Source organism: Rattus rattus, chromosome 6 (assembly GCF_011064425.1).
Source record: "Rattus rattus isolate New Zealand chromosome 6, Rrattus_CSIRO_v1, whole genome shotgun sequence".
Lineage (NCBI taxonomy): Eukaryota > Metazoa > Chordata > Mammalia > Rodentia > Muridae > Rattus > Rattus rattus.
The window spans coordinates 74,140,288-74,162,156 of record NC_046159.1 but is presented as its reverse complement, the minus strand read 5'-3'; the positions used below and the strand labels follow the sequence as shown (position 1 = coordinate 74,162,156).

Here is a 21,869-nt window from a genome sequence, read left to right as displayed (position 1 = left end):
GAGTGGCGAGGGTGTCCTTGGATGCTCATGTCGATTTCTTTGGGAGCATTGTAACCAACACTGCTGACCTTTGTGGCATTTTGTGGTCCCAGTTTCCCCGGCTTCTGAATGAAATGCACCTCATGGAAAGCACAGAAACACTTTGGAAGAGGTCCCTCACTGACCTATCCTCCGCAATGGGTTGGTGCCTCTGACCTCCGTGTCAACTCTATGGCAAGCCTCTGGCCCTGTTTCCTGCTCAGAAGACCTATCTATCCCCCACCCTGAGCAGGGACAGTCTCTTAGTGTCTCAGGAGACTCTGAGCTGGCTAGTCAGCGGCAGCTTCATGGACAGTTGCCTAGTGGACTGGTGTGTGTAGGGGAGGGTCAGATGACAGGCAACTTGAATAAGCTGAGACCTCAGGAGGAGGAAGAAGACGGTCAAAGACCAGGCCAAGGCCAGAGCAGAGCCAAGAGTAAATCTAAGGCTGTACCTGTCTGGTCTATTTCAAATCTATGCTTATCCAAGAGTGTGACTCCAGGAACACTGGGGCATGTTTGGAGAAAAATTTCCCCAAGTTCTTGCTTTTTTTTTTTTCTCTCTCTCTAAAAAATAAAGTGGGGCCTGGGAATGCAGCTCAGCTGGTTGGCAACATGCTTGTCCTGCACACACAAAGTTCTGGTTCAATTCCCAGCATAAGCCGTTGGTGACACAAGTCTGTGATCTCAGCACTCAGAGATGAAGACAGAAGATCCAGGCTTCAAGATCATCCCTTCTTACATAATCAGGTTCCATGAAGAAGGGGAGGAGGACATAGAGAAAAGGAAGGGGGGGGCAGTCAGATTTTATCTGACTAGACTTATGCTTCATAAATAGTATTATTCTATTAAGAATTTTTTAGCTAAATAGATACACCCATCTGGTGGATTTTTAGCATAGACTCTCGGTTTTATGTGGACCTGAATCTTGAAAGCCAATGGGTGGAAGAGTGGAAGAACAAGTCCTTCTTCCCACATTGCCCTCTGATTTCTCATCTAAAAACAAAACAAAGCTTATAATCTCAGCACTCAGCTGAGAAGTTGGGAAAGGGATGTGCAGAGACAGGCAAATCTCTGTGAGTTCAAGGCCAGCCTGGTCTACTGAGTGGCCAGAGCTACTTAGAGGCAGGTCTCTCAATAAGTAAACAAACAAAAACAGAACAAAATGTCACCAGCTTTTATTCTATTTCGTCTCAGGGAAGATGATGAGTCTAAAAGAAACTCTAGGGCCTGAAAACACTCAGTACAAAGGCTACTGTCCCCGTGTCCTCCGTGTCCCCTCACAGTCCCCTCCCCACTCCCGTCTTCCGAGCTCCGTCTTCTACCCCTCCTCCAAGTCCCTCCTCCACAAACCCTCCTCCGCTCTCTGTAGGAGCTCCTCCCAGCTTTGGCATTAAACTCAGAACCTCAGGCTCTAGGAAGTCAGAGCTGTGCGTGTCGCCTTCTGGACCCAGGTCGCCAGGCAGGTCTGCGCCCCTACGGTAACCTCGCGGAGGCCCCAGCGTGTACCCCACCCCCACCCCGCGCTCTCCGCGGTGACGTGTCTGACTCCTGGTTGCTGTCCTGGTCCCTGTAGTTCAGCTTGGCTTTCCCGGCCATTGCTTTAAAGTCAGCTGGGGCCTTAGGATAGGAGCAGCCCCAGAAGCCCGTGCGGGTGGGATTCCTCATGTTTTCCATCTGCAGCCAGGGTTCGGCAGTGCAGGAAGAACCCGGAAACTCCGGACAGTGCGTTGTATTCAGAGGGTGGAGATGGGGCCTTAGCCTCTGTGAGCTCGCCAGCGGGTGCACACCTCCCTCTTCCAGGCCGTGCCTTAAACTCCAACGGAGAATAGCGATCTGCAACTAGAGGCGAGCCTCCATGTCTCCCCACCCCCATTCACCGCCACGCCGAATCCTGCCCCAAAGGCAGATACTACCGTTATTATTATTTATCGTGGTTATTGCCCTGTCTCCGCTCTGGAATAAAATCCAGAGAGGTTCCAAAAAGTAATTATCACAGTAATGTACAGCGGAGATCTGAGTCCAGAGCCCCCACACAGCAGTCTTTTTTAAAAAAGGGAGCCATTAGCTGTGTTTCTTGTAGCCTTTTTTCTGTTAGGTCAGGAACGCTCTCCCCTGAAGTGATCTTTCAGAACCGAGACACCCCTTAATCCTGTGAGAAGCTTGGGACTGGTTGCTAGCCAAGCCATCTTCTTATTCTGACACAAACTGAGTTCAAGCCTGGCTCTTGCCTGATTCCTTGTTCATGTCTTTATTGGGTTGCAGATACTCCGTTCCCGGGTATCAAGTAGTCCATTCCACCGAGGATGGCGGGGTGTCTGAAAAATTATCCTTTGAGCTATTCCCTATAGCTCTACCGGCTTCTGCCCTTCCCAGCACTTGCAGCAGTTTGATTAGTAGTGCTCGCTGGCAGCATGTCCTTTAGTCAGATCCAGAAACCTTATGTAGCAAGGATTTCAGGGCAGTTTGCTTAGGCGCAATACTGTCCACAGTATTCCATAGTTCTCCGTGGTTACTGAAGGCACTGCTAAGCCTTTGACCTCCTGACCCTGCTTCTGCCTTCGGAGACTCTGTGCCTGTTTCCTTATCCACTGCATTGGGCTTTCGTAGTTGCCTTGATTTTGTCCTTTCTCATGGACTCCTGTGTGGGCTGACTGACTAAACCAGATTCCTAAGCTCATTTCTGTTTATACCCGTTGACCCAGCATTACATTATCTGCCTCAGTTCTATTTAATAATGTTCTTGGTTTCAGGCATGTCTAATGCGTGTGACTGAGGATAGTTATGAGGAGACCCAAAACAAAATTGTAAACTTAAGACATTATGTGGCTTCATTTATTCACTTACTCTTGTGACTTGATGGCACCATTTTGAGGCTTGAACTTTGTAGACAGCAAAGTCTTGTTGCAATGCCAAAAAGTCAGGCTTGCCTGGTGGTTGGTTATTTAGCACAACCTTGCCTCTAAACTGAGTACACATACATCTGTAGGCAGCAGAGTGGCGGGTGGCAGTTCGTGTAGAGCACACTGTAGACCCATAAGTGTCAGAGACACTGGAGGAGGAAACCATGACTTCAGGGCTGGAGGTGGAACTCAATAGCAGAACAATTGCCTAGCATAGGCCTGGGCTCCATCTCCAGGGTCAGGGAGAGGCCAAGGGGAAGGAAAGGGAAACTAGGATTCTTCTCAGTCAATGTCAGATTTCCCCTTCTTGTGGGCAGGGGTGTAGAAATGCCTAAGTGGTATTGACAGTTATGTGTAGTCAGATTGACAGGTTTAACAATGGAAACAATAAACTCTGCTGTAATCTCTGTCAGAGATTATTCCGATGATCATACGGCTCCGAATCCATGCCAGGTAGTCAGAGCCAATTAACCATGGCTAGAGAGTTTCAAAGACAGTATGTAAGCTTTACTGATAGCCTTCAGAATTAGACTGCAAGATAGGGTAGTGGTTATTGGTGGTAATGCCCAACCATCATGATATGCATAGGACTAAGGGGTTTCCTGGGACATGGATCTTTCAGTTTAAAAATAATCCATACATGCATATAATGTCTTTTGATCCTTACTCTTTCCCCTCTGACTCCTCCTCACCATTTTCCCTACCAACTTCATGCATTCTTTTGCTTAAAAACAAACAAACAACAACAACAAAAAACCACTGAGGTAATTTAGTGCATGGATATGAGGCTATCTGCTGGAGCATATGTAGCCTCTGAGAGCCTGTATCCCTGAAGAAAACGGACTCCCAGTTATCCATTCATCTAGGTTGTCTCCGTTTACTGGCTATTGTGAGTAGAACAGCTATGATCATGGGAGAGCAAGTATCTTTGAAGTAGGATGTAGAGTCCCCAGGGAATGTAGCCAGGAGTATTCAGCTCCCATGATGGATCCATGTCTAGCTTTTTGAGGAATCTACCCACCAATTTCTATAGTGGCAAAGCCACTTTACATTCCAGTGGTGAATAAATATTCCCATTCCCCCCACATCCACACCAGTATTTGCCAATCAGGTGTTCTGGTCTTTTCCTTACTAAGAAGCCTGCCAAAATGGCAACTACCTGCTATTGATATGATCTTTCTCCATTCCAAGGCTTTCTTTGTTACCAGTAAGGGCTGTGATTCTCTTTCCCCAGCATACTCCAATACCCACACCTCAAGGTAGGACACTCAGCGGAATTGTCTGTTTTGACCAGAAGGATCATGATTTATATAAGACTCGACAAAGCTGAGGTGAGACTCAGGTTAGGGCTTCCATCGCCATGTCTGATATACATATTCCAGTGAGTGGTGGCTCAGAGGGTAAGTCAGAGGACTGAATACTTAGCTTCACCCTGTGGAGAGCTGCGAGTTTGAAGATCAGCTGCCTCTGGGACTCTCTCTTTGCAGGCCTCCAGGACCATGTGGTACACTAGCACCCGGGGAATGGCCCCACGGGTCAACTTTGAGGGGGCTCTCTTCTCTGGTTATGCACCAGATGGGGGCCTCTATATGCCAGAGGAGCTCCCAAGGCTGGACAAAGAGACCCTGCGTCACTGGAGCACGCTGTCCTATCGCAGCCTGGTGAAGGAGCTGTGTGCCCTCTTCATTGGCCTGGAGCTTATTCCAAGACATGACTTAAATGGTGAGGATTCCCCCAACCCCAACTCAGCACCACACACTCCCTCCCTGAGTTGTAAATTAACTACCCAACCCCTAGAAAATCCCTAGTTGCCTTTCTCAAATCTTGTAAGATAGCTTCTGGTCCTAAAATTTGTGAAGTAGAATCTGCAGTTCCTCTACTCTTTCTCCAGTGAGATGAAAGGCAAAATGGTCTACTGAAATTTGATAATTATTTTTTAAAAGGGTCAAGACTAAAGATTTTCGGTCATCCCAAAAGCTCGAGTGTTGAGTGTCTCCCTCAGTCATCAAGACACCTAGATTACTACCTTGTCTTGTTGTCTCAAACCGTAGGGCACAATGAATTTCCCTCGAAGATCTCAAAAGCAGGCTCTGATTCAATAGGTTTGGGTGTGCCTTGGTTACTTTCCTATGCTGTGATAAGTCTCCGTGAGCAAGGCAACTTACGGGAAAGAGAAGAGTTTATTTGGGGCTTACAGTTTTGGAGGGTTAGAGTCCATGACCATCACAGTGGAGAGCATGGCTGCAGGCTATGAAGCAGTAGCTGGGAGCTTACATCTTGATCTACAAGTATGAGAGAGAGAGAGAGAGAGAGAGAGAGAGAGAGAGAGAGAGAGAGAGAGAGAGAGAGAGAGAGATTCTCAAAGTACATCCTGGTGACACGCTTCCTCAACAAGGCCACACACCTCCTAATCCTTCCCACACACAGTTGCCCCAACTGAGGACTTTCAAACACACGAGTCTATAAGACTCACTCTCATTCAAAGACCAGAGGGTGAATATGAGAATCCTGCCTTTCTAGTGAGTGCCTATACAAAACTACAACTGTGGGTTCACAGGAGACATTTTGAGTGACAAGAGAATCCATAGTCAGGGTTTCTGTTGCTTCGATAAAATTCCATGACCAAAGCAATTGAGGGGAGGAAAGGTTTCCTTCAGCATACAACTTTCAGATCACGCTCTGTCACTGAGGGAAGTCAGGATCAGGAACCTGGAGGCAGGAACTGAAGCAGAAGGCATGGAGGAAGAGGACTGCTTAGTGGCTGGCTCCTCAGGGCTGGCTCCTCAGGGCTGGCTCCTCAGGGCTGGCTCCTCAGGGCTGGCTCCTCAGGGCTGGCTCCTCAGGGCTGGCTCCTCAGGGCTGGCTCCTCAGGGCTGGCTCCCTCAGGGCTGGCTCCTCAGGGCTGGCTCCTCACTGGCTGGCTGGCTCCTCAGGGCTGGCTCCTCAGGGCTGGCTCCTCAGGGCTGGCTCCTCAGGGCTGGCTCCTCAGGGCTGGCTCATCCTTTCTTACACACTCCTGGACCACCTGCTATCATGGTGCTTTTTCGGAACCACCAGCAACATAAGTAATAGCATGGAGTCTTCTATACAGTTTAAAGCTTAGGCCTTTTGTTTTGGGCAGTCCCCCAGCTACTCTAAACTTAACCCAACTACTTAGCCTATCACATGGCTAGCTCTCTATCTTTCTCTGCTCTCCGAATTCCGTGTCTGCTCCCCCCACCACCCCCGTGTCTGCTCTCTGAATCCCTGTGTTCTTCTTCTCCCAGCCGCCCTCTTTCTGCCCAGAAGTTCTGTCCTCCATGCCCTGCCCTCAGCTCTTTATTATAACCAATCCCAACCTCAGACACAGTTCTAGATTGTCTTAGCCTAGTGAGGAAGGACAAATATTTACAAGGTAGAAAATCCAGCGATGGAAGAAATGACAATACCAGACTCCTGCCAGCATCAGTTCCCTATGGTACAGAATTCACAACTGAACATACGGAGACGCATCTTCACACGGTGTGAAGAAAATACACCCTAACAACCTGCCCATGGGAGGCAGCACCCTCAGTGAGCTGGGCAACTCCCACATCAGTCTTTAAATCAGAAAATGCCCCCACTGACTTACCCCCAGGCCAGTCTTATTCCTTGTGTCTTTTCCCGGGTGTGTCTAGGTTTGTATCAAGTTGACAAAAACAAAAAATCACCAGCACAGAAATGGTAGATGTTTGGAGTTGGGAGGGGAAAGGACCACACAGAGCGTGTTCCAATGACCAATAGTAATGGCGTCGCCTGGGTAGATGTTCAATATTTCAAAGTCTGATCAGACCTGTTGATTTGGATTCTGCACTTTAATAAGATCCCAAAAGTAGCACACAAACACAAGTTCAAGAAGCTCAGTTCTAAACTGTTGCTAAGTTTGTACGTCACCCATGCCCAAATCCCGGCACCACAGATGTGAAATTTAGTATTACAAAGAACAGACTAACAAAACTTTCATCTTTAGGGAAGAAAATCAGGAAGTTGAAACTGGTTTATTTGTTCTATGACTATTTGATCTCCTATTGAAATACATGCTTATTAGGGGCTGGAGAGGTGGCTCAGTGGTTAAGAGCACTGACTGCTCTTCCAAAGATCTGGAGTCCAGTTCCCAGCATCCACATGGCAGCTCATAACCATCTGTAACTCTAGCTCCAGGGGATCTGGCTCTCTCTTCTGACCTCTTCATATATGGTGCACATACATACAAGCAGGCAAAACACCCATTCACAAAGAGTAAATAAAATAAAATAAAAAGACTCAATAAAGAAGTATACAAAATGAAAACTAGACATTTTCTAGAGCCAGTTCTGGTGTCTGGGAATTCTAAAGAGGAGTGTATGAGCAGTTTAATATATGCCCTCCCATATTTTTCTAGACCTGTGTAATCCTGTTTCTACGTGTGTCATTTAAGATCAGGCTTTCTAGGCTTCTTAATTGGCAGTGGGAGATGAACATTAAAGATTAAAGTGTCAGAAGTAAAACTCGAAGAACTAATACCATCATCTTCTGTCCAACCTCTACTCTCACAGATCTGATTGACCAAGCCTTCAGCAGATTCCGCCATAGAGATGTAGTTCATCTGTGCAAGCTGGAGAATGGGCTGAACATATTGGAGTTGTGGCATGGGGTCACATATGCCTTTAAGGACCTGTCCCTGTCCTGCACAGCACAGTTCCTGCAATACTTCCTGGAGAAGAAAAAGAAGCATGTCACCATTGTTGTGGGTGGGTGTTGAAAGGGAGCAGCACTCCAGCTGGAGGGTGCCAAGGCACAGGCGACCCTTGATTGAATCTTTTAAGGCTTAGTCTATCAGTTTTTCTAGAGCAGTGGTTGTCAACCTGTGGGTCGCAAATCCCTTTGGAGGTAAGGTCAAACGACCCTTTCACAGGATTACCTAGCTATCAGAAAACAGATGTTTACATTACAATTCACAACCGTATAAAATTACAGTCATGAAGTTGCAATGAAAATAATTTTACAGTTGGGGATTACCTCAGCATGAGGAACTGTATTAAAGGGTCACAGCACTAGGGAGGTTAAGAACTACTTCTTAGAGGGTTTCTGACCTGTTTTTCTGCCATGGATTCTGTCTTAGTTCCTTTTCTCATTGCTGTGACCAGAGCAACTAAAGGAAAGCAGGTTTGAGAATACAGGTCACCATGGCGCTGAAGGTGTGGTGACAGGAGCATGGGGCATCTGGTCGCACTGTCTCTACAGTCAGGAAGTCGAGAACACTGACGGGGGTGCTCAACTTGAGTCTCGCTTTTCTCGTGATCAGGACCACAGCTCATAGGTGCCCGGTCATCCCTTCTCAGTCAAACCTTCCCGGAAATGCCTTTAGAGACATGTCCAGAGGTTTGTTCCATGATGATCCTAGCACCATCAAGTTGACAGAATTAACTCTCACAGCCCCCTTTGTCAGTCTGCTGGAGGCTGTGGATCCTTCTGGAATGATATTTTTAGGTGTACAGTATACTCACGGATGTCCTGATTTTATCAGCATATCCAAAGGCTCTGGGCTAAGTACTCAGCACCAATCTTTCAAGTACTTGAAAGCCAATGTTGCTGCATTGGGCACCAATATTTTAAGGTCATTTTATTCCTTATTCCCCCTGTTCTAAAGGGAGGCGTCTCCTTTCTAGGAACTTCTGGGGACACGGGAAGTGCTGCCATTGAGAGTGTTCAAGGATCCAAGAATGTGGACATTATTGTTCTGTTGCCCAAAGGCCATTGCTCAAAGATTCAGGAGCTCCAGATGACAACCGTGGTAAAGGAAAATGTCCATGTGTTTGGAGGTAGGTGCGGGGACTGTTGTCCAGCTCAAATGGCTGTCTTCATTGGTAGATTAGTCATGTATTGAGGTGCCTTGGCTTAGCTCTGGGAAAGTTCCTGGCTTCACAGTCTGCCACACTAACTGGCATACGGCTTTAGGCCTGCATTTACTGTGTTGAACTGTTAGAGCTGGTTCAAGTGTCTGTCAATGCTACCACCTCTGTGAAGTTCCCACTTGCCATTGTCACATGTAGGCAGCCATGCAGAACCATAGCTTAAGCCAAGCAATGCACCCAGTTCCAGGGTTCTGAAATGTTGAGGGCACAAATGCACTTCATGGTTGAGAGAATGTGTCAGTGCATGTTGGCAGTCCATGTCCTTCCTTAGAGAGCGACAGCTAGGCCATGCACGCAGTTAACACTGGGCCGAGTATTAAAGTAGGAAGCTGCCTGGTGCTGCCTACGACCAGTCCCATTATAGCCGGCCGTGTAACCAAGACCTCAGCTTTGCCGTGGTTGGAGAAAGGAGAAAAGCAAGCTTTTCGTGCTGCTCCAAATGCCCAGTGGTTAGGAGACTGATAGTGGGAAGGAAGAGGCAAGTATAAAATGTTTCCGTCCTTAGGAGACTGATGGCAGAGGCTGGGGGAGCATGGGTGGAGCCATAGTTCTAATTTCACCTTTCACACCCTGCTTGACCTCACTGAGCTGCAAGGAGAGGCATAGAGTATGAGATTTAGGGGTCTTGGATGAGGTTTTACATACTTTGGCCTGGCATGGTTTGTTTCTTTGTTTGTTTTTTTGTTGTTGTTGTTTTGATCACTCACTTGAAACACAGGAAATGGTCTAGAAATAAATATAAGCTGCTAGAGAGATGGCTCAGTGGTTAAGAGCACTGGCTACTCTTCTAGAGGACAGGGTTCAATTCCCATCACCCACAGGGCAGCTCACCAGTGTCTGTAACTGCAGTTCCAGTGGGATTGTCATCCCTTTCTGGCCTGCATGGGCACTGTATACACATGGTACACAGAGGTGTATTCAGGCAAAACACCCATCTACATAAGATAAAATAAACTTAGAAATAGATGATTACAGATAAAATAAAATTTCTTCCACAACTGGCCTGGGTCCTAGTATAATCCTGTGGTGGTTTGAATGAGAATGGTCTCCACGGACTCATATGTTTGAAGGCTTGGTTTCTGATTAGTGGAACTCTTTGGGATGGATTAAGAGATGTGGCTTTGTTGGAAGAGGGGTGTCACTGGGGTTGGATTTTGAGTTTTTAAAAGCTCAAGCCAGACCCACTCTTGCTCCCACACCTCACCACCTGCTGTCTGTGGACCGGATGTAATCTCTCAGCTACTGCTTCAGCACCAGCGTGTCCGCTGCCATGCATCCTGCTGTAATGATTAAGAACTAACCCTCTGTAAGTGTAAAGAAGCCCCCGACTGAATGCTCCCTTCTATAAGTTGCCATGACCATGGTGTCCCCTCACAACAATAGAACAGTAACTAAACCAAATCACAGAGAGGATATTTTTATGTTAATATACCAACCCTGACAAGGAGTTCAAACAGTGGAAAGAAGTCTTGCCACCAGAGCAGCATGAATTCCCTTTATCTATTTTCTCAAATGCAGAGAAGAAACCCCTCTGCCCTTTTCTTTGGCACGCACATGTACCTTCCAGTGTAAAGTCTGTGCCTTGGTAACTGCCCATAACTGGTTGCATTTTCCTTTGGTCATTGTTAGACTTTAATGAACAATGTTCGGGATCCCAGCTGTTTCCCACATGCCAAGCTTGCTAGCCATGGGCTAGGTTCTAGCATCGAAGTCAAGAAATTGTTGGGTTTTTTGTTTTAAACTCCAGTCCTCCTCTTTTGCTTGTACAAGATGCACAAGAGGACTTTTGTTTAAGAGCATGAGTGGAATCTTCACTGGGGGTGGAGAACATCACTCACCTATGAAATAGTGGCAGCTTTGATGAGTCTAGCATGTCACCATTATTCTCAGAGCTAATCATTGTTTCTATTCTGTATATATTCTGTATATGGTCTCTGTACCAAGGAAATAGTTTAATTTGTTTTTAAGCAGTACTGCTCATGTTCTTTTTCTTCTTAGAGGCTTCCAGTATGATTCATGTACATCCCAGGGCTATCAGGAAAGATGTGTTTTCTCTTCCTGAGCTCAAGGAGTAGGGTAGAATACACGTATGCTGAGTTTAAGTTTTATTAATTCATCATCATCATTATCGCATGTGTAGTGAGGAGAGGGATGCCTGGGACACAGTGACCACATGGAGGTCAGAGGACAGCTTTGTGAGGGTCATTTTTTTCCTCCTACCTTGGCATGGTCACCAGAGATGAAACTTGGGTTGCCAGACTTGTGCCATTGGATGTTGGAAGTGTATAATGGGTTTTTGTTTTGTATTGTTTTTTGGTGTTTTGTTTTTTGTTTTTATGGGGGAGTTGGGAGGTTTTTTGTTTGTCTGTTTGTTTTTGTTTTGGTTTGGTTTACAGTGGATTGAGCTAAGAGATTGCCTTGAGTCTCAGAAGAGATGTTGGACTTTGTATTTTTTCAACAGTCTTGAGACTGATAGACCATGGATGCTTTTAAGTTGGACTTAAAACGTTTTGTATTATGATATGGCCACAAGCCCATGGGAGTCTGGAAGTAGAATGTAATAGTTTAAATGAGAAAGGCCCCCATAGTCTTATATATCTGAGCGCTTGGTCCCCAGTTGGTGGAACTGCTTAGGAAGGATTCAATGTGGCCTTGATAGAGTTGTGTCACTGGCTTTGAGGTTTCAAAAGCCCGTAACCATTCCCAGTTAGCTCTCTGTGCCTTGAGCTTTTGGATAATGGAGTTCTCAGCTACTGCTCCAGAGCCATGACTGCCTGCCTGATCCCGTGTTCATAGCGCTAATGGTCTTAGACTCGAACCCTCTGAAACTGTAAGCCCCCAAATCTCTTTCTTCTACAAGTTGCTTCTGTCAAAGTAACTTTAATAGCAATAGGAAAGTGTCTTACCCAGACACTGAGTTTATAAAAGTAGTAATTTCCGTGCCCATTGAATGATTCCTAAGCATCAAGTACTTAGTAGACTCTAGATGCTTACTGATTATGACTTTTTTAAAACTAGAATTAACAGAAAATCCAAATGAGAGTATCTGAAAGAACAGTTTCCAGCTCCTGTAATTGGAATGTCCATGGGTGAAGTTGACTATCACTTGGTTGGTTCTGAGACTCAACATTACGATCAGGAACCCAAGTACTTCCTAGTCTGCCCTCCCCAATCTTAGGTTCCTTCCTCTTGAGGTTATAGAATAAAGACTTGAGGTAAAAGTCCTTAAAAGCAGTGGCCATTTCTCTAGCACCCCAGCAACCATCCTTCTAAGTCTCAGTGGCCTGAACTTCTCACATGTCCAACTTGGACTGAACTCTAACTCCATAGGCATGCCAGGTACACATTGGCTAGACCTAGACAAAGGAATGGGCTTACCACTAGTGGGTCAGGTTGATTGGAATCACAGCTGGTCCCCCGTCTGTATTACTGCACTATAGTGATAAGGAGAGAGAACTTTACAACCCTAATGGCTATCCTGGTACTTCCCTCAGTGATCTTCACACCTTCTGCTTGAGATATGGATCCAATTGGAGAATTAGATACAGGTATCAGGTAAGGGTCAGTACTGGTGCAATTACTAAGGCAGCCAGACTGGGATGCTGATATGTTAAACTGGTGGATAGTTTACCTAATAATTCACCCCATTAATCAAACCAATGTACACAGCTAACTTCAGGGAGAACTGCCGAAGCAAGCTTACCTAGCAGGTAGGGACAGGGACCAGGACACCTACATTTCACCCACAGGGAGAAGTGACCATTTCCCCCAGCACCAGAAAAGTTCTGTTAAATAGACAGCCCTTCCCTCTTTCCAGAAGAGTTGAAAGACATACTCTTTGCAGATCAGTGAAGGCTTGGGATACAGGGGGAATTCTTTTCCCAGTTTCCCAGAAGGTTGACATTTTATATCTGATTTTATAGAATGCAAGACCATGAGAAATGGTTCTGGCCACATTTTCTTTTCTCCCAAGCGAGGACAACTACTTAGGGTCATGAGAACAAGAGACCTGAATTTGATCCTTAAGGAGCTTATACAGAGCCTAGAAAGCCAGGTTAACCCAAGTGAAAGTGAAAGAAGCAGAGGCTAGACCAGATGGGAGAGGATGGGTGAAGCCTGCGAGGGTTCCGGTGAAGCCGAAGCCGGAAGTGAGTGTCAGAGGCTTCTACTCTTGAGAAATGCTTGCTTCTCTCTCCCCTGGCAGTGGAAGGAAACAGTGATGAGCTTGATGAACCCATCAAGGCTGTGTTTGCTGATGTGGCCTTTGTCCAGAGGCACAACCTGATGAGCTTGAACTCAATCAACTGGTCCCGGGTCCTGGTGCAGATGGCACACCACTTCTTCGCTTATTTCCAGTGCATGCCATCCTTGGACATGCACCTCCTGCCCACGGTGGAGGTGGTAGTGCCGACGGGGGCTGGAGGTAACCTTGCAGGTAAGGAGAGCCTGGGATGCAAATGGACTTTTCTGGAAAGCACTCGGTCCTTCAAGTTGTCTGCCTACAAACATGAAGAGAAAGAAAGTTGTATTTTGTCCTAAAGAGGACAGACAGCCACATGGGATGCCTTCTAACTTGCAGAGGCTAATGGTCCTGAAGCAAAAGGAGATTAAGAGCGCCTTCACCTGTGCTTGCACAACCACTGGTAGACAGAACTCAAGGCTCAGCCACCAAACACAGCTCAGTGTCCTTTCCTAAAGTTTTCACTTGGCTCCCAGCTCCACCTACTGCCTGCTGAGGGACACCCATTGTATTCCATGACACAGTGTTCTTACTACCCAGGGACCAAGGGCTCTGGGCATCAGGAGTCTGGCCTCGGCTCTGCCCTTCACTAGCTGAATGGTTACGAATTCCTCAGACTCAAGTCCTCAGCTGATCACATGCTCAGAGCTGCCTATAAGGGACAAGTCTGGCTGAGGGTGCACATGAGCTTTGCGCGGGGCAAGTGCTGTCTCGGCACCAAATGCTAACAAGCATTCTCAAGTATTAACTACGCACTGGTTGATGTTGTAAGGTTTCTTCCCGGGTTAATGATTTCATGGGACTAGAACAACATAGCTTTCTCCTGGGTACATGGATGGTTAGTTCTAGGACCTCTGCAGATATTCAAGACCCATATGTAAAGTGACATGGTGTCTGCATATAACCTATGCACATATACTCATATACTTTTAACCACCTCTAGATGATGTCAATAACTAATACAATAAGGGAATCTTATCTAAATGACCATTTTGTTTTAGGGAATAATGGCAAGAAAGAGTTTCAACATGTTTAATACAGATGCAATTTGTTTTTCTTGAGCTCTCACTATGTAACTTAGGCTGCCCTGGGATCCTTAGGCTAGCCTTGAAAGTCTCCATCCTCCTGCCTCAGCTTCCCAAATGCCGGGAACATTATCATCACACCCTGCTTCGGATAGTTTTGATTCATGGTCAGTTAACTCTGTAGGTGCAGAAGATGACTCCGTAGATGTATCCAGGGTCCACCTGTTCTATTCTTACTGTTTTAGAATGAAGAACCAGACACAAAGACAAGCTAGCTTGCCTCCGTTTACATAGCTGGTTGGTAGTGGAACCAAGTTGACAGCCACAGGCTGGAGCCTACATCTTTTCTACTAAGGAGGCAATGGCGTTAGGGTTTCTGGTAGCTCTGCCCAGCCATTGCTTCTCAAGGCACCAGGGATAGAGTGGGTGAGATGACAAGAGCATCCGAATGGTTAGAGTCTCCTTGGCTTCTTACAGGAAAATAGAGGTGACTGTGCTGGCAGCTAGGCAAGGAAGGCTGCTGTCCTCACTACTTAGAGGGTGACACCCAGTGTGCTTCCCTTTCGTGTCACCTTCCAGCTAGCGATGACACCTAAAGCTATGCCCCTCATAGCACCTGGCACAAGTAAACACATGGGCAATGTCTGTGGAGGACATTCCTAACTGGGGCCTCTCCATAAGGAGACCTTAGGTCTTTGGGCCTCCTGAGCTTCCGTCTTTCCTCATCACTGAAGAACACTGTAATGCTTCCATGAGGATCAAGTGACATAAGAGTGTGGATGGGCTTTCCAAAATTAAGTGCAATGTTGACAAGACATCCTGTCCCCAAATTAAAGTAGGGGGCCTAAAGAGAGAACTCAGTAGGTAAGGCGTTTGCCACACAAATCTGAGAACCTGAGTTTGGATCCCTAGAGCCTCCATAAAACTAGATGTGGTAGTGCATATCTGTGATCTCAGTGTTCCGACAGGAACAGAAGCTTGTGGGTCTCCAGCCTTGCATATCAGCAGGGAATAGCAGACATCTCCCTAAAACAAGCTGCAAGGCAGATCCAAACTCAGGTCCTTAGATTTACGTGGCAAATGTCTTACCTGCTGAGTTCTCTCTTTAGGCCCCCTACTTTAATTTAGGGAGAGGATGTCTTGTCAACATCACACCCAGACCCTGCATGTTGGTAGGATTTGGGCAAAGCACTTCAGCCCTTAGCACCTTCAAGGTGCTAGGGGTTGACTCACAAACTTTGTGTGTGTGTTAGTCCCTGGTAGGTGGCTGAAACAGCACAGGGCACAGTGACCATCCAACTTCTCTTCCACTTCTCCCCTATGTTCCTCCTCCCGTCCCTCATTTCACACAGCAAAAAGTTCATCTGTTTTTATTAAACTCTAATTAAAAAAAAAAACTTTGCTTTTATCCAAAAATCCTTTTGTCTTCCTGTCTCTTTCCAAGCTGGATGCATTGCTCAGAAGATGGGCCTGCCAATCAGTCTGGTGGTGGCAGTGAACCGCAATGACATCATTCACAGGACTGTTCGGAAGGGAGACTTCTCTCTGTGTGAGGTTGTCCGAAAAACCCTGGCGTCTGCTATGGACATTCAGGTGGGCCTCTGGGGAGAACAGATCCTGGCAGGGGCAGGACTGGCTAAGGGTTGGACTGAGAGTGCCTAGGATTCTGACTCTCCATGCAGGTGCCCTACAACATGGAGAGGATCTTCTGGCTGCTTGCTGGCTCTGACAGCCAGACAACAAGGGCCCTCATGGAACAGTTTGAGAGAACCCAAAGTCTGCACCTCCCCAAGGACCTACATAGCAAGGTTGGTCATTGGCCACTCCCTCAGGGGGTGGTGCTGGGGGGTCTCTGCAATTTCCACAGCCAGCAGAGTGGCTTCTGAGAGAGGCAAGAAGGCAGATCTGTTCAACAGGACTCAGTAGGCAGTGTTGGCTAAAACTTCTAGAGTCTGACCTTTCAGTGGTTTATTTTAGGCATATTTAAGCACAGCATAATGTGGTAAACATTATTCTTGTGATGCTTAACTCAATCCTGTGTGCACAACAAAGCATACATAAATCTCTCAGAGGTACAAAGTAAGCTTCTACATACAGATCAGACCTAACTACATCAAAACTCATTGTAAAGTCCATAAAGATTAGTTCTTTAAGTTGACTGATAAGGGTCTCAGGGAGAGTCCAGTGCCGGAGAAGTCTGTACCACACAGAGCAAAGGTCACCAGGCTGGTTACCAAATCTACACGTCTACATCCAGCCTTCTAGGTAGACGGCAGTTGTTGCATTTCTTCCCTTGAAGAAACAGCACTGTGTGCTCAACATTCCAGTTCCCCTAGTACTTATGTGTGAGCTCAAAAGACCTTTCTGTGTCTCCTGCAACATCCTATGGAGGAAGGAAAGGATACAGCCACAGGACAGACTTGGGGTTTGGGAGCCTGAGAGAGGGAAGGAGACACCTGGTTTCTGAGCATCATCTGTGAGCCAGGAACTTTCACAGCTAACACTGATCGGATGAGGAGTCAGTTGGGAAATGCTAAGCTGGCTTTATAAACGCAGTGCCTCTGTTTCCTCATCTATAGATGGAGGATAATAAGACCCCTGCTTCATAAAGTTGTTGTGAAACTTGGGTCAAAAAGTAAAGCTTATACACTTTACATACTGCTGGAGACACACAGCTCCACACAGGTGCTACTTCTGTGTCTACTTATTATTGTGTGGATTTCCAATAGGAGCGACATCTGTACACGGACAAAGCCATTCTGCCCTTCCAGTACAGGCAGAAACCATAGCCACTACCTTTATCTCCCTCCCTTGTCCTTGTCTCTGTCTCTCTTTTAGAGAAGAAGAAACTTTATTTAGTTAACAAATATGTTTTATTTGTTTTTTGGAAACTAGATAGAAAGCATTGCTTTTATTTGAGTGCAGCCTGGTGGCCATTTTCTGGGAACCCAGGGGTGAACCTGTCCAGAGTCCATCTTCCTGACTAGTATTTAATTAAAGCTTGCTTCTGAGGGTGGAGGGAGGTGAGGCTGAAGAAATGACTTGGGGGTTAAGAGCACTAAGGGGGTGCTCTTCCAAAGGTCCTAGGTTCAATTCTCAGCAACTGCATGGTGGGTCACAACCATCTATAATGAGATCTGATGCCCTCTTCTGGCATGTAGGCATACATGCAGATAGAGCACTTCATGGATGGATGGATGGATGGATGGGTGGATGGATGGATGGATGGATGGATGGATGGAGATAGATAGATAGATAGATAGATAGATAGATAGATAGATAGACAGACAGACAGATAGATAGATAGTATGCAGCCTGGTGGTACAGAGTTCTAGAATGTGCTCCTTCTTGCTTTCACAGTCTGATTTTATCTCGGTCTCTTCCACTTGAAAAGAAGCCTTATTTACCACCTTGGCCTACCCAATTCCTTTAACTTAGTCCTTTATATGACATAATTGGCCACAGTGAGTGTCCCTCTTGAGGGGTTCTTCTCAAAACCAGACACAGTTATCTGGGCTGAATTATTCCCTCGAAGACCAGAATGGGACCTCTCTCTTTTAAAATCTATACTGCTTTTTAAAAAAGAAAAGGCGTTTCATTATTTTTATTTAATGTGTATGAGTGTTTGCTTGCTTATGCATGTGTACCACATGCATGCAGTGCCTGTGGAGTCCAGGAAAGGGAATCAGATCTCCCTGAAATGGGAGTTACACATGGTTTCCACCATGTGGTGCTGAGAACAAACCTGGGTCCTCTACAAAAGCTCGTGCTCTGCATAGCAGAAAGCCATCTCCTCAACCTTCTTCTGCCTTTGACAAAGCCAAGCACTAGTTTGTTTGGCCTGTAGTTTATGCAGACATCAACATTCCTTATCCTCATGTAAATGAGACCCTCCACTAAAACTGGACACCAACACAGCAAAAGAAAACCAAAAACCATATCCCATTGTTTCTTCACTTTCTCCCTCACTCTACTCTAAGGACATTGCATTTGCTGGAAGGCATTCATTAATTCATCCATCAGTTCATTCATTCATTCATTCATTCATTCATTCATTCGTCCATCCACCCTTCCACTCATATTATCTATCTGTTGTGGTTCAAGAATTATGTTAGGTGATGGAAATACAAAGGGAAAATACAGCTATCACACAGAGTGATGCATCAAGGTGGTAGAACACCTGTTTAATAGGCATTTGACCCTGCAGCAACCAGAACTGGGAAAAGGAGAAAGAAGAGGGGTAGGGAAGAGGAGGAGGAGGAGGAGGAGGAGGAGGAGGAGGAGGAGGAGGAGGAGGAGGAGGAGGAGGAGGAGGAGGAGGAGGAGGAGGAAAAAGTGTTGGTTGCTGTCCCTGACCCTAACCAGGAAGTGGCTGTGTAAACAATCTGAGTCATGTGGTTTCCAATGCCATTAAGTACATGCAGGGTGTTTGCTATGTTGTAAACAGGCAGAACATCTTCAGAGAATGATCTAGCATACCAACCACGCTCAGAGAGAACTGGGAAGGGAGTCTTCCTCTGTGAGTACTAGGTTTCCCAGGGGAGGTGCTCCTAAGCAGGGTAGGAACTGACAAGGTAGTTTTCATGCCATAAATGTTTGAACACCCATGACTTATATCAGGCTGTAGAACAAGACTGTGTTAATTTGCTTCATCTGCTAAATACATCGAAATGTACCTAACACTTCTACAAATCCTTCTGCTATGTAGGCTCAAAACTGTAATTGGTTCAAAACTCGTAAATTGATTTTACTGTGAGTTCCTGGTGTGGGTGTGGCTGTGTATGTTGTGGGGTCTAGTCCTTCTTTGATTCACCAATCCCAACATCCACCCCTGTCCCATGACCTTTCAGCTTTCAGAGGCAGTGACATCTGAGTCCGTATCTGATGAGGCCATCACCCAGACCATGGGCCGCTGTTGGGAAGAGAACCAGTACCTACTGTGCCCTCACTCAGCCACAGCAGTGAGCTACCATTATCAGCAGACTGACAGTGGGCAGCCCAGGTACCAGCAGTGCAATCTGGGACACTGGGGTCACGCCTCTTCTCCAAGCAGGGCATGCAAGACTAAGGATAGTGAAGTCAGTAGGCATGGTGGGTTCTGTATCCAACAACTAGAGCTGTGCTTAAAGAGGTGTGAACTATATCCCAGGTCATGAGGGGGACGATGGCTGAACTGGGTCTTTATTGGTCTTTGCAGGCTTATTATAAAGGTTAGTTCAAGGTGTTAATCATGTCTTTGTCTCTCTCTGCTCTGTTCCCTACCCCCCCCCAACCTTTCCTCTGGTCCTTCTTCCTCTGTCTTCTCCTTCCCCATCTTTGTACCTGTTCTTTCCTGTCCTGCCCCATTCTCAGTAGCATCCCCCGGTGCTGCCTGGCCCCTGCCTCAGCAGTCAAATTCCCAGAAGCAGTCCAGGCGGCTGGGCTGACTCCTGAGACCCCCGCGGAGATCTTGGCCCTGGAGCACAAGGAGACACGCTGTACCCCAATGCGGAGAGGAGATGACTGGACACAGATGCTGCGGGACACGATTGAGGGCCTGTCCCTGCGCTGGAAAGGCTGTGTAGAGAACACCACAGAATAGCCAGGCTGGAATGGGTTTGAAGACTTTTGTCCCAGGGACGGCTGGGACAAGATGGCTCAGTAGTTAAGAACTTTTGCTGCTCTTCCAGGAGACCCAAGTTTAGCTCCCAGTGCCCATATCAGATGGCTCACACTATCTATAACTTCAGCTGTAGGTTTTTTGACACCTCTGACCTCTGTAGGCAATGCACTCATACATAGATACACATGCCTATATGTAATTAAAAATAATAAAGATAAGCCTTCTTTTCTAATTTCTTGTTCCAGTTGGATGTGGTAGCACATGCCTTTAATTCCAGCATTCAGGAGGAAGAGACAGATAGGTCTCTGTGAATTCTAGGCCAGCCATTTCTATATAGAAAGTTCTAGGCAGCCAGATCTACATGGTAAATTTGTGTCTTTAAGAGTTGTGTAGGGGTTGGGGATTTAGCTCAGTGGTAGAGCACTTGCCTAGCAAGCGCAAGGCCCTGGGTTCAGTCCCCAGCTCAGAAAAAAAAAAAAGTTAAAGAGTTGTGTATTCTTGTCCCAAGGAGAAGTGCCCCTGCTCCTGGGAAAGGCTACTACAGTCCTTTCCTGGGAATCTGCTTCTTTGCCTTTATTCTGAAGGTGAGAGTGAACTAGGCTGAGGGTTGGGGGGGGCTGATGTTGGAACTTATGGGCAGCAGGAGAGATTTCAGGCAGATGCAGGCCCACAAATGGCAGTAGCAATCCTCAGATAGCAAAGCCTTGGATAGTGAACATCCCTCCAGAAAGACAGAGGGAGAAGTGAGTAGAGGACGGTCTTTTTTGGCACTAGAGAATGCTAGTGTTCTACCCTATGGTTGCTCTGACCTCATCTACTTGGGAGCTTCTCACTCAAATGTCTGAGAATGCTGGCCATCCAGGACCAGTCTCATTGGTCTGTCCCATCAGAACATGCCAGATCCACATCTCTCTAGTCCTGAGGGAGATACTGGAGGGAACCCACTACTAGAAAAATAGCCACTGAGAACCAGCATTCAGCAGGGAAGAGTAGGAATGCTGGACCTATTAGGGATGGAGATGGTAGGGCTGTGCTAAAGGAAGGATAATGACTCCTTACAGGCCAAAGCACATCGCAGCTTCTGGAATACTACCACCCACAGTATCAGACGCATGGAACCACTAGGGGCCACCTACCTACTGAGTATGACAGGCTTGATGCTCAGGGGCCACCATACTGCTTGAGACCTGTGCATATGTTTTAAAATTTTGCATTTGTATGTGTGTTGTAGGCAATCATTTGTGTGTGTGTTGTAGGCGACAGGGTCTGTTGTTCACTACTGCTTATGGCAGACTAGCTGGCCTGAAGGCTTCCTGGGATCCCTTGTCTCTTCCTCCCATTTTGCTGCTGGAGTGCTGGGTGTGGGCACTGCCTCATCTGACCTTTACCTGGGACCAGGAGATGCAAATTTAGGTTCTCAGGCTTGCAAAGCAAGTACTGAGCCATCTCCTCAACCCTTTTGTAAAACAAAAACAACAACAAATATACTCCTGACCTCCTTCTTCAATGACAGGGTTCGGAGAGAGAAGACCAGGAGATTAGAAGCTAAAGAAGGTAATAAAGTTTGTGATCAGGAAGTCTTGCACAGCTATGTCTTATGCCAAGCAAGCTTATTAAAAGTACAGAATTCTATAGACTATTTCTAGAGGAGAAATAAGACAGAGTCAGCAGAAACCATAATATAGTGGGACAAAGTCAGCATGAGGCTTATCAAGCAATGTTAGACTTGGGGAGCACACACGGTATCTCAAGAGCAGTACAGACTGAGCACACAGCAGTCTCGGGACTGATAACTCCAGTCTTTTCGGAGAGCAGGGGAGGCAAGTTCTCAGGAACGGAAGCTAACTCCTTTGAGGCCCAGGTCTCAGCCCCAGACTGGCCTTGCCAAGTTAGTTTCTGAGCAAGGACACAAAACTTGATTCCTTTTGTCTTTTCATCAGGGCCTCTGAGAAAGCCTTGGATCAACATAGTCCATCTTGGAACACTGAACCATTGTTCAGCAGTTTTCAAATACTTTTGTAGAGCAAGAACCCTATGGGGGCCAGTGAGGTGGTTCGACAGATAAAGAAAGCTCTTGCTGTGCTTGTCTGGTCACCTGAGTTTGGTCCCCCAAACCCACACAAAGGTGGGAGGAGAGAATCTACTCACATCGTATACATGCAATAATAA

At 46.5% G+C, this 21,869-nt stretch overlaps 1 protein-coding gene across 1 annotated transcript; it reads left to right on the top strand.

Moving 5' to 3' along the window:
* Positions 1 to 1,390: 1,390 nt before the first annotated feature.
* Thnsl2 (threonine synthase like 2) lies at positions 1,391 to 19,932 on the top strand. The gene is made up of 9 exons (XM_032906337.1): positions 1,391 to 1,499; positions 4,409 to 4,643; positions 7,475 to 7,669; positions 8,588 to 8,740; positions 13,038 to 13,268; positions 15,543 to 15,691; positions 15,781 to 15,906; positions 18,949 to 19,100; positions 19,451 to 19,932. Exons 2-9 carry the CDS (start codon positions 4,421 to 4,423, stop codon positions 19,677 to 19,679), a joined length of 1,458 nt encoding a protein of 485 aa, XP_032762228.1. The 5' UTR covers positions 1,391 to 1,499; positions 4,409 to 4,420; the 3' UTR covers positions 19,680 to 19,932.
* The last annotated feature ends 1,937 nt before the right edge of the window (positions 19,933 to 21,869 follow it).